This window comes from Osmia lignaria, chromosome 13 (assembly GCF_051020975.1).
Source record: "Osmia lignaria lignaria isolate PbOS001 chromosome 13, iyOsmLign1, whole genome shotgun sequence".
Classification (NCBI taxonomy): domain Eukaryota; kingdom Metazoa; phylum Arthropoda; class Insecta; order Hymenoptera; family Megachilidae; genus Osmia; species Osmia lignaria.
Genome location: NC_135044.1, coordinates 1,804,832 through 1,818,270, shown reverse-complemented (window position 1 = coordinate 1,818,270; position 13,439 = coordinate 1,804,832). Strand labels below are relative to the sequence as shown.

The 13,439-nt window shown below is 35.0% G+C and overlaps 2 protein-coding genes across 3 annotated transcripts; one reads left to right on the top strand and one right to left on the bottom strand.

The window, feature by feature from the left end:
• The first annotated feature begins 651 nt into the window (after positions 1-651).
• Positions 652-3,334, top strand: l(2)37Cd (general transcription factor IIIC subunit l(2)37Cd). The gene is made up of 7 exons (XM_034320085.2): positions 652-877; positions 948-1,109; positions 1,179-1,695; positions 1,766-2,341; positions 2,411-2,619; positions 2,680-2,863; positions 2,948-3,334. Exons 1-7 carry the CDS (start codon positions 734-736, stop codon positions 3,070-3,072), a joined length of 1,917 nt encoding a protein of 638 aa, XP_034175976.1. The 5' UTR covers positions 652-733; the 3' UTR covers positions 3,073-3,334.
• Positions 3,335-3,476: 142 nt separating this feature from the next.
• Positions 3,477-10,129, bottom strand: slf (C-type lectin domain-containing protein slf). Of its 2 annotated transcripts, XM_034320100.2 has the most exons (4): positions 9,883-10,129; positions 9,467-9,602; positions 4,091-4,270; positions 3,477-3,963 (listed from the first exon to the last, which is right to left on the bottom strand). In XM_034320100.2, exons 2-4 carry the CDS (start codon positions 9,600-9,602, stop codon positions 3,581-3,583), a joined length of 699 nt encoding a protein of 232 aa, XP_034175991.1. In that variant the 5' UTR covers positions 9,883-10,129; the 3' UTR covers positions 3,477-3,580. The 2 variants fall into 2 exon arrangements, with proteins under 2 accessions (XP_034175991.1, XP_076547885.1); XM_076691770.1 differs by lacking the exons at positions 9,467-9,602; positions 9,883-10,129 and adding an exon at positions 4,330-4,547.
• Between the last annotated feature and the right edge of the window lie 3,310 nt (positions 10,130-13,439).

Below are 13,439 nucleotides of genomic sequence, written 5' to 3'. Positions count from 1 at the left end.
TAGAAGGTGATTACCTTGAGGAGGGACATATATGAATAATCTACAAGCTGTTCGTAAGCCTCCTTTGGTGGATTAAAACGATAAAGCATTGCAAATACATAAACTTGGAAATATCGACACTGTCGACGTGCTTTCAATTATTTATAGCCATATCCATCATACAACTGCCTTACTCTCATATTGAATATGTATAATTCTTACAAGGCAAACTGTTTGTCCATCTAAACCCTAATTTATACGACCTGCACTAAAAGCCAAACTTTCGATGTACTTAAAGAAACTCGATCGAAGAAAGAAAATTAAATAAAGTAAACGTAAAAACATCTAATACTTAAAATCCCTTCTTCATGGATTTGTACAAGTTCCTGGATAACCCCCGTAGGGACCACTTGCGCATAAACGTTATCGCGAAATAATTTGGATTGATATTTATGTTATTATTAATATTTCTTAATTATATACTAAATTTTATAATATTTAATAATTGAAAATTACGTTATCTCGTTTTTAAATTTAAATTTGACAGCAGCATTGATTACTAACACCATCTATTTAAGAACGGCTGAAACTACTCAGTAAGATTTGGAAAGTCAGTCGGTAACTTGTTGAGTAGTTTCAGCCGTTTTTAAATAGATGGTACCTAGTGTCAAATTTGAATTAACCTCAAATATATGGCCATATAAAGAATGTGTAACATATACAAATATGAAACATTGATGAAGTTTTAATAAATATGAGTGCATTAAGTGACACCAGTGAAGAGGTTTCTGATACAAGAAGCCAGAAAGATGAAGATTTTAGAATAAATAACTATGGTAAAGAAAGCGATAGCGATGATTCTTGGTATGACGTTTCGGAAGCAAATAACGATGAAAATGTAAGATTGAACAAGTATTCCTATTTTTTATTTATTATCATCAATTGAAAGTATTTTAAATGTCATTTAGGCCGGTCAAAATGATGAAATGGATGAGCAACAACAGAGTGGATCGGTGCTTCCTGGAGGTCATAGATTTGATAGGAAACTTATATGCGTTAAATACCCTGGGAATGTCATTAATCCAGAGAAAGCTATTGAGACTTTAGGCGGTATCCATAGTATTTCGACGGTATTCAATCATTCTATGTAAAATGTATTTTGTACCTACTTAATTATTAATTGTACATGTTATCAACAGGCAGTAGATACTTCAAATCGGCGTTTAGAATTGAGATTTAGACCAGATGATGTCTATTGTAAACCAACTTGTGGTGATAGACATAATACTAATGGATTTCTGCTTAGAGTATGCATTAAAAAAGGTAAAAATGCAAAAGAAACCGAAGGAAAACTAAACGACACAAGTAGTGTGAATTTAAATGACAAAAATAGTGGCAATGCAAGTGATTTAAGCAAAAAAGCTCAGGAGGAACAACTTGTAACTGAATTGATTGATCAAGTACAAAGCTGCTCTGTTGGTACTTCAGATGATACTCATTCTCCTCATAAGGATTTATCTTCTGAAGCTGAAGCTCAACCTAAGGATTTACAAAATGTATTGCTAGACTCAAGTGATGTAACTATACCAAAAACAAAAGAGAACACTATGCCGACATTCGATCGAAACAAGTATCAAAATCTTTCCGACGATAAGGACTATGAATTGCCAGAATTAACAGTATTAGGAAAAGTTGATACAGAATTTCGATTTACGAGTACGTGTTATTGGTATACATATTTTCCCGTGATATTGCCAAGATATTATACTAATAATACCTTTTTCAGATCTTTGTGACTTTCAGTATCTACCAATGGCTCCATGCAAGGATGACCCTAAAACATTAAAATGCATATATGACCAAATTTATCCACACAATATACCTCATTATTCTTGGTTAAAAAATGATGTACTTTACTTCTTACCACCAGCTGCGTTTAGCAGAATGGACACTGTACAACAGTATGCACCAAAAACTGAAGTAAACTCGTATCCAGATAATGTAATAGGCAAGAGGAGAAAACGAAAAGCAGGCTTTTCAAATTTTATATATTTCTCGACGCCTGAGGTGCCTACTAAACCACCAGCAGGTATAGAAACTGCAATGAAAGTGAAGTTCGTTCGAAATGCCGACTTCGAACGAATGCGTGAAATATTTGAAGAGCGACCAATTTGGTCGAAAAATGCGCTGATGTATAAAACGAAATTTTCTAATGATCGATTAAAAATTTTATTACCCGCTGTGGCGTATTACTTTGTAACTGGCCCGTGGAAAATTATGTGGGTGAAGTTGGGCTATGATCCAAGGAAAGACACTTCTGCAAGAAAATACCAAACGTTAGACTATAGATTGAAAGCGATGCGTAAGTTCTTTAATGAACAATATTGATTGTATTCCAAATATTATTTCATTCATTTGCTCTATTATATAGACGGTTTAGGATCAACTGTAAAATGTAAAAGAAATTATGCTGATTATACATTACCGTACAAATCAACACCACCTGCGAAACAGAAGACAATCGTGTCGAATGCTGGTTTAATTCTTGAACAGGCGGCTAAGAAAGAGCAAGATTTAAATGAAAATGCGTACGTTTATAGGAAAGGAACAATACCGCCTTCGAGGCAAATGTTTTATCAGGTATATTATAATTTTTAGTGGTATCATAAAATGATACTTAGTATCTGACATTTTTATCAGTATTGCGACGTTCTGGTGGATGAAATACAAGAGATGTTAGCAAAGTTACCAGACCCTGTACCTGGTGCAAGGTGCCATGAGAAACGAGGGTGGTTACCAGGTGGTTTTGATGTACAGTGTAGAGAAATTATTAATAAACAAGTTCGAGCTGTTTTAAGAAAGCAAATGAATATACCTGAAGATCGTACGTGCAACGTTTTTTAAAAAAAATATTATCGTACAAAACTTATTGCTGGAAAATAAAACTAACATCGTATTTATTTTGCAGATCCTACGTCTTTGCCTCGAAAGCGTGGAATTAACATGAAGCGTAATATACTTGATAGTAGAGAAAGAAAAAGGAAAAGAGACTCGGTTACCAGTACTGCTGTTACGACAGAGGGAAACTCGTGATTTAAGTTAAATAGCATTACTTTTTCTATATAATTTATCAAATTTCACAAATAAATTTGACTTTCTTAGTACCTAAAGTTAAAGTTTATTAAAAAATGTACAGAATTTATTTTCCAAACCTCTACTAATAAATATGTTTACATTGCTGATTACTAATTTAATTGAAATGTTGGAAACATTATTAAATTCTGTTTTTCTTTTTAAAAATGAGTGCAGGTAGAGTGCAGCGACGAGACACGTTCCAATAAAACCAATTAATGAATAGTTTTATTACAGGTATCTCATAATGTTCTTTTCTTTTTTCTTTTTAGATATTAGGAATATAATTTTATTCTCTTTTCTGCACTTAATAATTTTAAGGAACCAATTTACATTTAAATAATAGGAACAAATTTAGATCAGTGTTTTTCTTTTTCTTGTTTTCTTATTTGACTCGCATCTCGTCTGAACTGCAATAGAAACAGATAGGACAAGTGCCGATGACGCAGATTATTTATCTACTATGTCTTTAGAGACGTAAGCCAGGATTGGTGCTGGCAACATAATTCAAAAGTTCTTCAGAATCCTCGCAGACGAATGGTTTCTGATGATAGCAGGCTACATCGTGCCAGCTAATTCCATCTTTGTACACGTTATTAAGGACAGACATGCAAGATTCGTTGGTGCCATTTATGTCGAACTCAGCATTGTCCGGTTGTCTGGCTTTCTTGTGACCGGTTTGCGACCATGGATTGAAGCTCCAACCTTCGGGATTCTGGTGAGTTGGCGCCATCTTCTTCCTGTTCGCGGACCAGAACCATCCATAGAGAGCTTTGGGCTCGAGGTCACGGCGATTTTCACAACCTTTGAAATCGCACAGCCGGCCGGATGTCCAAATGTACGGAACATCATCTACACGAAGAATTATTTATCAATACACACTAAACTTAGTTTCCATAAAATCTGTTAAACCTCTGTCTAATAACAGAGAAAAGTTTCAATGAGTATAATTTGAAAACTGATCATTTAAATGATTTACTTTGTTGAATAAGTCTGAAAATTAAGTTGTTCTCATCCTGAGTCTCCAGTGATATAAGATCCATACAGTATTCTCTGCAAATGTTTCTTGCATCTAACCAATCCACCCTTTGATTAGCATGGGCTGGAACATGTCCACTGTAGAAATAATGGTGACCTCTATAGTTGAATTCCTTTGGTCCTGTCGCAACGAACAAAAATTAATTTTAGTTCAATGACATTCAACAATTTTGACATTACCATGGATGATTTGATGATTTGATGAAATAAGGGGAAAAACTAGGCGAAAAGAACTAGGTTTAGTCGTCTGTATCGTACACATGTAATTGAAGCGAAACTACAGCCATGAGATGAGATTATCGTTTGCTTAAATGTCAACGGTCTCAATCATTTTCCCGGCATTATTATTTATGCAGGGACGCCGTTCTCATCGACGATTTACAACGTGTATCTCTCATTGTGAGAACCTAACGTTCTGATTGCGAAACTACTACTCATATCGAACGATGTTACAACTCGTCGCTGCCTCTGTTTTGAATATGTAGATTTCTTCAAACGTGTCATCGTGATTCTTACCATTTCAATTTACAATCTTTATGACCGTTGGATACATTTCAATTAGCAAACAAGGATTAACAGTTCATCGAAGAGTATTTCTCTTACAATTGATTATTAAAATAGTAAAATAAAAGCAATAATAATTGCTTGTTAATTAATCATGCGTTGATTAAAGACGCAAATTCTCTCTATTGAAATCGACGATGCCTTGCAGTAACACGATGAAGAAGAAGCATCATGAGTCTGAAATTACGACATAGTACAAACAACTCGTGATTCTGGTTGCTAGAATAAGTTTAACGAAGCGTCTATGGGGAAGGGAGAGAATTATTGCAGCGACATCAGTGTTGCTGAATAACCATAGCCTTGAACATTTGACATTTAGCATCTCCTCAGATTAAAAAGTATCTTTGTTTCTTTCGATCTTTCATTATTATTATTATTATGCTCTTCCCTCTTTCTATAAACAATTAGTTTACATTTTTCTGCAAGAATGCTGATTTCCATTACTGGAATTGTTTTAAATTTTGTTTCCACAGAACCCACTAAACAAGTTTTGAAGACTGATAGACCTCACCTTACTAGTTATGGGTCAAATATAATAAGTAGTGACAAGTTCCATTGATTTTTTTGCCAGAAGAAAGTGTGCTGTATACTCTCACTTAGCAGCAAGTTTATGGTCTTTTTGTATATTCTAAACACAAATCTACTAAAGATTTATCTACAGACTTTCTCGACTCTTACAGAGAAACCCTCGTCTAATGGAAAATTAGATATGTATTGATTTATACACATTTTTATAACTTTCATAAGAAGGCAAGATGAAGTTGAAATAAAATTTCAGCTTCAGGAATTCATTTAGCTCTTCAAATATAAACCTTGTACATATGCACACACGACGTTCTATCGGGATAACTGTATTCGAGAAGTTCATTGAAGTTAATCTAACGGGTTTAGAAAACGTCTGAGAATAACAAAGCGTCGTTCTTTGTGATTATATCATCTTCTTGCAATTAGAAGTTTTCTCTGTTTTCATCCGTTCGAACGTTTGCACATAATTGCAAGAACAGCTAGCCTCTCTCCTTCGCTTACATACTCGTAATTTACGATCGTTATATCATCGTTCATTAAACATTTATGCGCCTTTAGGCACTGCATACTTCGCCATTGTGTCAAGGAACTTCTAAGGATGATCGCCTCAATGGTATGCACAAATCAAACCCTGCAACGGTTAGACAGAGTTTATTATTTCTTTCACAAATAATGTGAACAACTTGGTAACCGTAGGAAATAAACTTCCTAACTTGCAATGGTACAATTTTATAGCCCTATAAAATTAAGATACAAAAACCATCGCCCTGGGCAATTAAGCCACTCCTCAATGGGCAGCAGGTAGCCAGGGGGCAAGGCGGTAAAGTGTAACAACTTTCAGATATCTCAAATGAAAAAGAAAGTTATTGGAAGAAAGTGGATAGTCTTCCTACTTATTTTAATAGCTTTTGATGTCACTGTTCTACCCACAAAGAACACGAATGACCCAGACCTATATACATCATTTATACCTATCGTGATGGCAAATGCAAATCAAATCATAGATTAAAAATTCAAAGAAAAATAAATAGCAACACCTCGACTTTGAAGCAACTAATACTGAATCAAATTGAATAACGAATGATGGAATAATTTGTTATTTATGTAACAAAAAGAAAAAGTTGGGAGGAACGATTCAAATGACAACATAAAACTGGCATTTGCAGAATTCTCAAGTGCTTCTTCGGCCAGGTAGAAGAAGAAGTATCAAAGGAATGGAAAGCTTTCGCTTTCACGTGTCACGGCCTGCACGTGTTCCGCACTCGGGAATAACGTCATCCCAAAGGTTTTAAGAAAGCGACAAATGTTTAATTTATGCGTACGAGACGGTTAATATTTGCAAATGAATGTACGATGTGTATCTCGTGAAAGAAGAAAAGAAAGTGCACGCCTCGTGCGACTTATTTTCGCTCCATTTTTAAGGACTCGGCAAACAGAATCTTCGATACAATTACACTTGTTAAACACGTCGAATAAACGAATATTTATTTTTAATAAAGATCGAATAAAAAGAGGAAAAATGTTATTCATTATTAACAACAAATACCTCAAGAAAACCGTGTGGATTACAGAGTTCGCGATGAAACCGTCGACATTGAGTAAACAAATGATTTGATCAAAAGGTGTGATCGGAGGAAAATGAAAGTCAGGTAGGAGGTGAAACTTCTCGCCACAGGGGTCAACAGGTCGACACCATAAGTCCCGTATTCGAGGATAATGAGTTTCCTCTTTTTTTTTTCTTCGCGGTATTTCTCCGTAATTATTTTTCATTTTAATTAAAAGTATACAAATGTCTGAACAGAAACGCATTATCATTTGACGTGATGAATTAAAAGTCGTATAGAAAGTAGGTTTCTCATAGGCTTGGATTTAACTTAACAGTTAAAGACTAACAGCATTGTATAGGTGAATAACGAGCGTCAGGAATGGAATTATCTTGGTGTAACAACGATGTTTCGTTTCGCAACAATTCCTGACATTTTCGTAGCGACGAAACATCGGCCTTTTGTGATGTTGTCAGTCAGACAACCATACAAACTACATGTTGTAACTATCGGATGATCATTTAACGGCAAAATCATTAATCGAGCGATTCTCCTTGGTATCACGAAGGTTGAAAAAAAATCTTGATTAAATGGTGTTTAAGACATCAAGGTCCTCGGTCAGTTTTAATGGATTACCTGTTCATTCTTCGTTCGTTTAAAGGTCACATCATCCTTCATAATTATAAAATGCATAAGCGGTGAGATAAAAACGTAAGCATCATTACCGGAAATTGAATTTTTAAAGTAATATATAAAAAGAATTATCTGCCTAGAATAAAACAAAATTAATTTAATTTAAATTAACAAAATGTATGGAAAAAGAACATTTTTTAACTAGAATTTGTTGCCATTTCAAAATCATATTTCAACAACAAAACTTAAATAATATGAATATGCATATATGCAGATGGATACAGTATTATCCAATGGGATGTTTTTTTATGGAAATTTATATCCATAAATTATAAATAAATTGTAGGTAGAACCCTTTGGTGTTGACATAACCAGATAGATTTAGAATCTTTTAAGAGGAAGAATTTATTCACTGATAGAAGATTCTTCTTTTTATTGCCAAACACATCCAATTACATATCTGAGTTAGAACTTCATAAATGTGTGTTGTAAAACAACCAATATATTAGCAATTCAATGTATCACCAATTTGCATATATCATATATTATTATTCTAAAAATTTTCAAATTAATAGGCACTATTTTTCAAATTAATATCTCCATCGCATGTTTGAAAGAAAAAACAAAACAGTTAAAAATTTACTAAGATCATGTAACTACTACATTATAAATAAGTTAAACAATTTCTCCTTATAAAGTATAATATAATGTAGGTCTTTATTGTTCAGATTGGTGGATCTCTTCATTAACTTTCTAACAGCTCGTCCTTAAGGCTGATACAAGTGGATGTGCCTTGCATTTTTTACTTTCACCCAGCACCCGATTCTCATAAATTTTATTTCGAAACAAGTTACGTTTATTACCACACAGACAGCAGAGATGTTACCCAGAATAAAGGAGATGAAACAAACGAAGAATGTGAACCGGATGAACATTAACCACTTAAGATCCCTGTTTAAAAGCATGTCAACGTAATATTACGTACCTGGACGTTAAGTGGTTAAATTAGAACAACACAGATTCTGTATTAATGATACTAGCATACTAGCACTAATAATACTACTAGCATATGATTACATAAAAAGTAAGGAAAAAATATCTTCAGCCCTTTTGATTAACAAGGCTGACTATCCATCCAATCGTAAACGCTACTTAGGTGACTTAAATGACCCAACGATTAAAGCACGCGTGTTTGTCACGTGATTCAACTGAAACTGAAACGAGTGGAAGGCGTCCCGGAAGTCGAATGCCGAATTTTTAATCGTTTAGTTTAGATCATGCAAACATAGAGACAGATTACAAAATCATGTAAAACTTCTTGATCTCTTTTTTAACAAGTCTTACAAACGAATAGATGGAAACAATAGAACGATGTACAAACAGAGGGGAAAGAAAATAAATGAAATCAGTGTTCGTTTCGTAATGGTGTTTCCATGCTAATCTTGGAAGGAGACTAGACATCCTGGCATCTCGACGCTGAATTCTAAATCTGAGAAAGTGCATCGAAGATGCGATACCCTACTCTTGCAATCCTCACTACGGACTTATTAACAACCGGCTAACCAACCAGTAAGCACCCACCGTCAAAAGTGAACACAACCGACTAAGTGCTTGCACAAGAGGTAAGGTAACTATCTGTTGCACGTTTAAAAATGTATGATGTGAGATTGCGAGAGAGGCTTCTTTAACGTGTATCAGAGACGGTTTAACCTCGATTTCTTTCAGCAACCACAGGAGAACGTGCCAGGGCATTTAAATATCCTGGATTCGCGGAAGAACGTCTTGTTTTGTTCCCTCCCATAGATATCATTGTTTTCTACCATTACAAATCCTCCACTACTAAAACACTGCTTATACATCGAATAATTATTGTTAATCGTGGAAATGTTAGATTTGTGAGAAATAAAGAATAATTTAATATTCTATTTTCCTCTGAAAAATTTGCCAATATCCAGTAAGAGTATAGCGTGTTTTCCGAAGCGACTTTAGTACAATTCTAGAGAACTTAAAACGTGGGAGTTCCACGATTTTGAAAGAAAAATTCTACTTACGATTTGCACATTTCTGCGGTATAGGAAGAGAAAGGAATCTTCCTGGTCGATTAGATTGCGGCCGAATTTCATTTATTGCTGGCTGAGCGTTTACGAATGCCGTGAACAATACCACGGCCAGAGGCACCAAAATCATCTAAAGAAATAAAATAATTATTAGAAGATACTATCTGTAAAAAGAGAAATTTTTCTGTTTCTTTTCTGTTAAGAAAAATTCTTAACTTGAGTTCACTAAATTTGAAATTTATTAATTATATTAATTTACTATAACGAGTTAATTTGAGATTCTTTTCATTTATTTTTCTAAGTATTACATAAATATGCCCCCCACCCTGTCTCCCTGAAATTGTTTTTTATATCACAGATACTTGACATTGATGGAAAAAAAAAAATTCCCTTTTTTCCTCAACACTCACCTTGTTTCACTTGTTTCTTTCGCCTTTCTCTTAATAAACACCGAGATGAACGAAGAGGTCGCCGTTTAAAGAAACGTGGTCACTGATAGGATTATGGAGAGACGGGCACCTCGCTGACGATTATATAGAAATAGTCCCCACCATGACAGAAACTCATCCCACCCTAAGTTACAAGGACTCATCTAGACTCTTCTTTACTTGTGACCTTAGTCACAAATTGATTTAACAACTCTGATTTATAATTATTTCAGTTTTACCGGAACCTTGCATGCTTATATTTCTACAACGCAAATCTGAAAACAATTTCTCATTTTACTTTTTCACATTTGATTAAACCTAACGTGTTGAACGTCGTCATGGGGGTCAATGATGATCCGTATCACAAGTTTAATATAATCAAGTAACTGAAAAATGAGAGGAATTAAAAAAAATTTTGAATATAATTAATTTTGTAAGGTAGAAAGTTTGATTTAATTACCGATAGTCTCGTAGGGTCATTCCCCGCGTCAAACGGTAATATACAAATTTCAGATTGAAATGATTATCTGCATCTTGTTGCTTCTTCATGGATAACCTTGAGAATGCATCACGTGTTAACTTTCACCATGGTAATCGAAGATACTGACAGGAATAGGCGGTAATCAATGTCAATTGCACTGCAACTCCTTATTCAGATTAGCTTCATTGTTCTACCTTTTATGGAAAATAATCGGACATTTGGGGCAAGCTTGTCCCAGTTTCCCATGATGCATAGAAATCTATGGATGATTGGACTTGATGTTACAATTTGAGAAATATGATTTGCTACTGTTATCTTATTAATTAAATTGAGTCAGCATGTTCACCGACAGGGTATGAGAAGTGGGTCGGTCGCTGTGTGCCATAATGTTCAAGAATTAACGATAAAACACGTGATATCGCGTGATCGGACATTTGGCATCGATCTAGCACGTGATAACGAATGTATTAAAAAATTTAGTAAAACTATATATTGCATAGAGTATATTACGCTGTTCTATAAGAATATTTAAGAATTGCAATAATTTAAAAACTAATTTTTTGGGCCCCTTTTATGTTGACCCAAGTTTGCCCTAGAATCTGCCCTGTGTGACTGTCCAAGGATTAAGAATTATGAGCTTGACCATAATTACAGGCTGCTAGTAAGAGATAAAGGACTATTCTCAGTAAATAGGCAATCTACAAAAGGGCAAGGAGAGAAAAGGAATATTTGATATTAAACAATCAGCATATAATCACGGTACCGTACCATCTTCTTGTACATGCATAAGTCCATTTTTTCCACGAGGCGTGTATAATGCAATCGGTGTCCACAACTACATAGACTAAGTGTGGCGCTGCTAAACGTTGCATTTTCTCACATTCAGGCATACTGATGATAAGTTTCTCACAGACTTATGTAAGTACCGTGTCCCAGACCAGAAGGTACGATCGCGTGCAAACTTACACTTCCTTTAGTTAAGGAGAAGTGTAAGAGAAGTACAATTCTAGGCTAGGGTCTCCCTTGGTTCACCTCTCTCTCTTTCCCCTTATCCAACAGAAACCTCGTTGCACTTAAGTGTATCTCTGCATATTTTCTATATTCAAAAAAAGGCAAATAGAATTTTGCAGTAAGGCTACGGTATCTAACCCTAAGTTCGAGTTACGTTAACAATAGATATTATAAAAATTTCAATTACAGACGTAGGAAGAGTAAAACTAGATATATAAATTTTATATAACTTTGAAATATTAATAAGAACGTGAAACTTAAAGATGGACACGGAACTAAAGGGACTAGAATATTAATGTCTAGGCTATATTGCTCATTGTCAATCTAAGAAATGCCATTGTCAAGGAAAACTGCTCATTATTATCGATCCTTAGTTACATTAACGGTTATGACAAGACCTTGGTCAATTATTAATAGATCCACTAATATCCTTCTAGGTAATATGTAGAAGAGTCGCTTCACAACCCTCCTCCGTCTAGCGAGGATTCTAAGGTATTTGCTAATAAGACAGTAAAAAGAATTTTTCTATTTAATCTGTTTTACTTTCTTTGAAGAAAGCAGAAATACAGGGTAGGAGGGGGGTGATCGTAGCAATGAAAAGACCATGGTTGGTTACATTTCGTCGTCCATTTGCACATTTGCTGCACCTTTTCTATTTGCGCATCAACGATGAAGCTGACCTAACATGGTCTGCATACACCTTTGTCAAACCCCATAGTTTAGCTTCTAATGTTTTAGATCCGTGATTAGCTCCGTGTCCGTGTCCTCGTTAGTTTCACGGGCTTGTATACCCACGCCTACTCCATTTATGATTGTCTTCGAGATCCCCCACCTACCGTTTTGTCTGCTCGAAGGCCTTCAGGGATCGCGGTTGCAAATGCGATCAGTGTAATTAGGGTGCTATAGTTGAGTATGCAACAACATTCTATCTACTATGGTATACTGAAAAAAGACACCATCCTGTTATAACATGATTATTCCATCAAATGCTTACAGATGACGACACCTGGCCGGAATTTAAAATGTCTCACTCTGTTTGACCCGCAGAGTTACGGGTTCCCTATTCCAGATATGAGAATAGTCGTTATATGAAAAGATTTATTTTGGACATCGTGGAACCAGGAATGTTTTTTTCCAACGTGCAGTAAAAGTGTTGAGTGTAATTATCAATACTCTAAAACCCCACGTTCTGAATTACCGACATAACTTAAAACCTTATTTCCGTCAGCTGCTTTACTGCGCGCTCTACGATTCTAAAGCATAAGTTTAAATGGAACTACAGTGGGTAAGACGACCGGGAATAATTGGATACTACACGAATACCGCTGGTATGAACGAGATAATTGCATTTACATGTATAAAACTCGCAGCCATTTGCTCATATTGTTCATAATAGAATAATTAATAAATTATATGATAATACCTTCTTTATACATAAGTCACCTAACAACTGAACGTCTATAAATGATTAGTAATTATATTATGATCAATATGATTGCCCAGGTCTCACCACGTGGAGGTTGCCGCGACTGGAGACCCGCCCGATCCGCGCGCCCATCCACCCTTCCTTTTACAAATAAAAAAAAAAATGTACTATAATACAACCAAATGTACTGTAATACACTTTTTCAGTCTTACTCCATTTGTTGCACAGTTACACAACGTACGACCCATATACGTTCTGTAAATGTTATACAAATGGATATGTCAACTAGCCTACCCGTAAGCGGTACTAATTATGAATAGACCTCAATATGAATCCTGAAAACACATAAAACCATTATGATACTGACAAAAAGTATGCATAATGGGAACAACACACAAAACCATTATGATACTGACAAAAAGTATGCATAATGGGAACAACACACAAAACCATTATGATACTGACAAAAAGTATCCATAATGGGAACAACACACAAAACCATTATGATACTGACAAAAAGTATGCATAATGGGAACAACACACAAAACCATTATGATACTGACAAAAAGTATCCATAATGGGAACAACACACAAAACCATTATGATACTGACAAAAAGTAT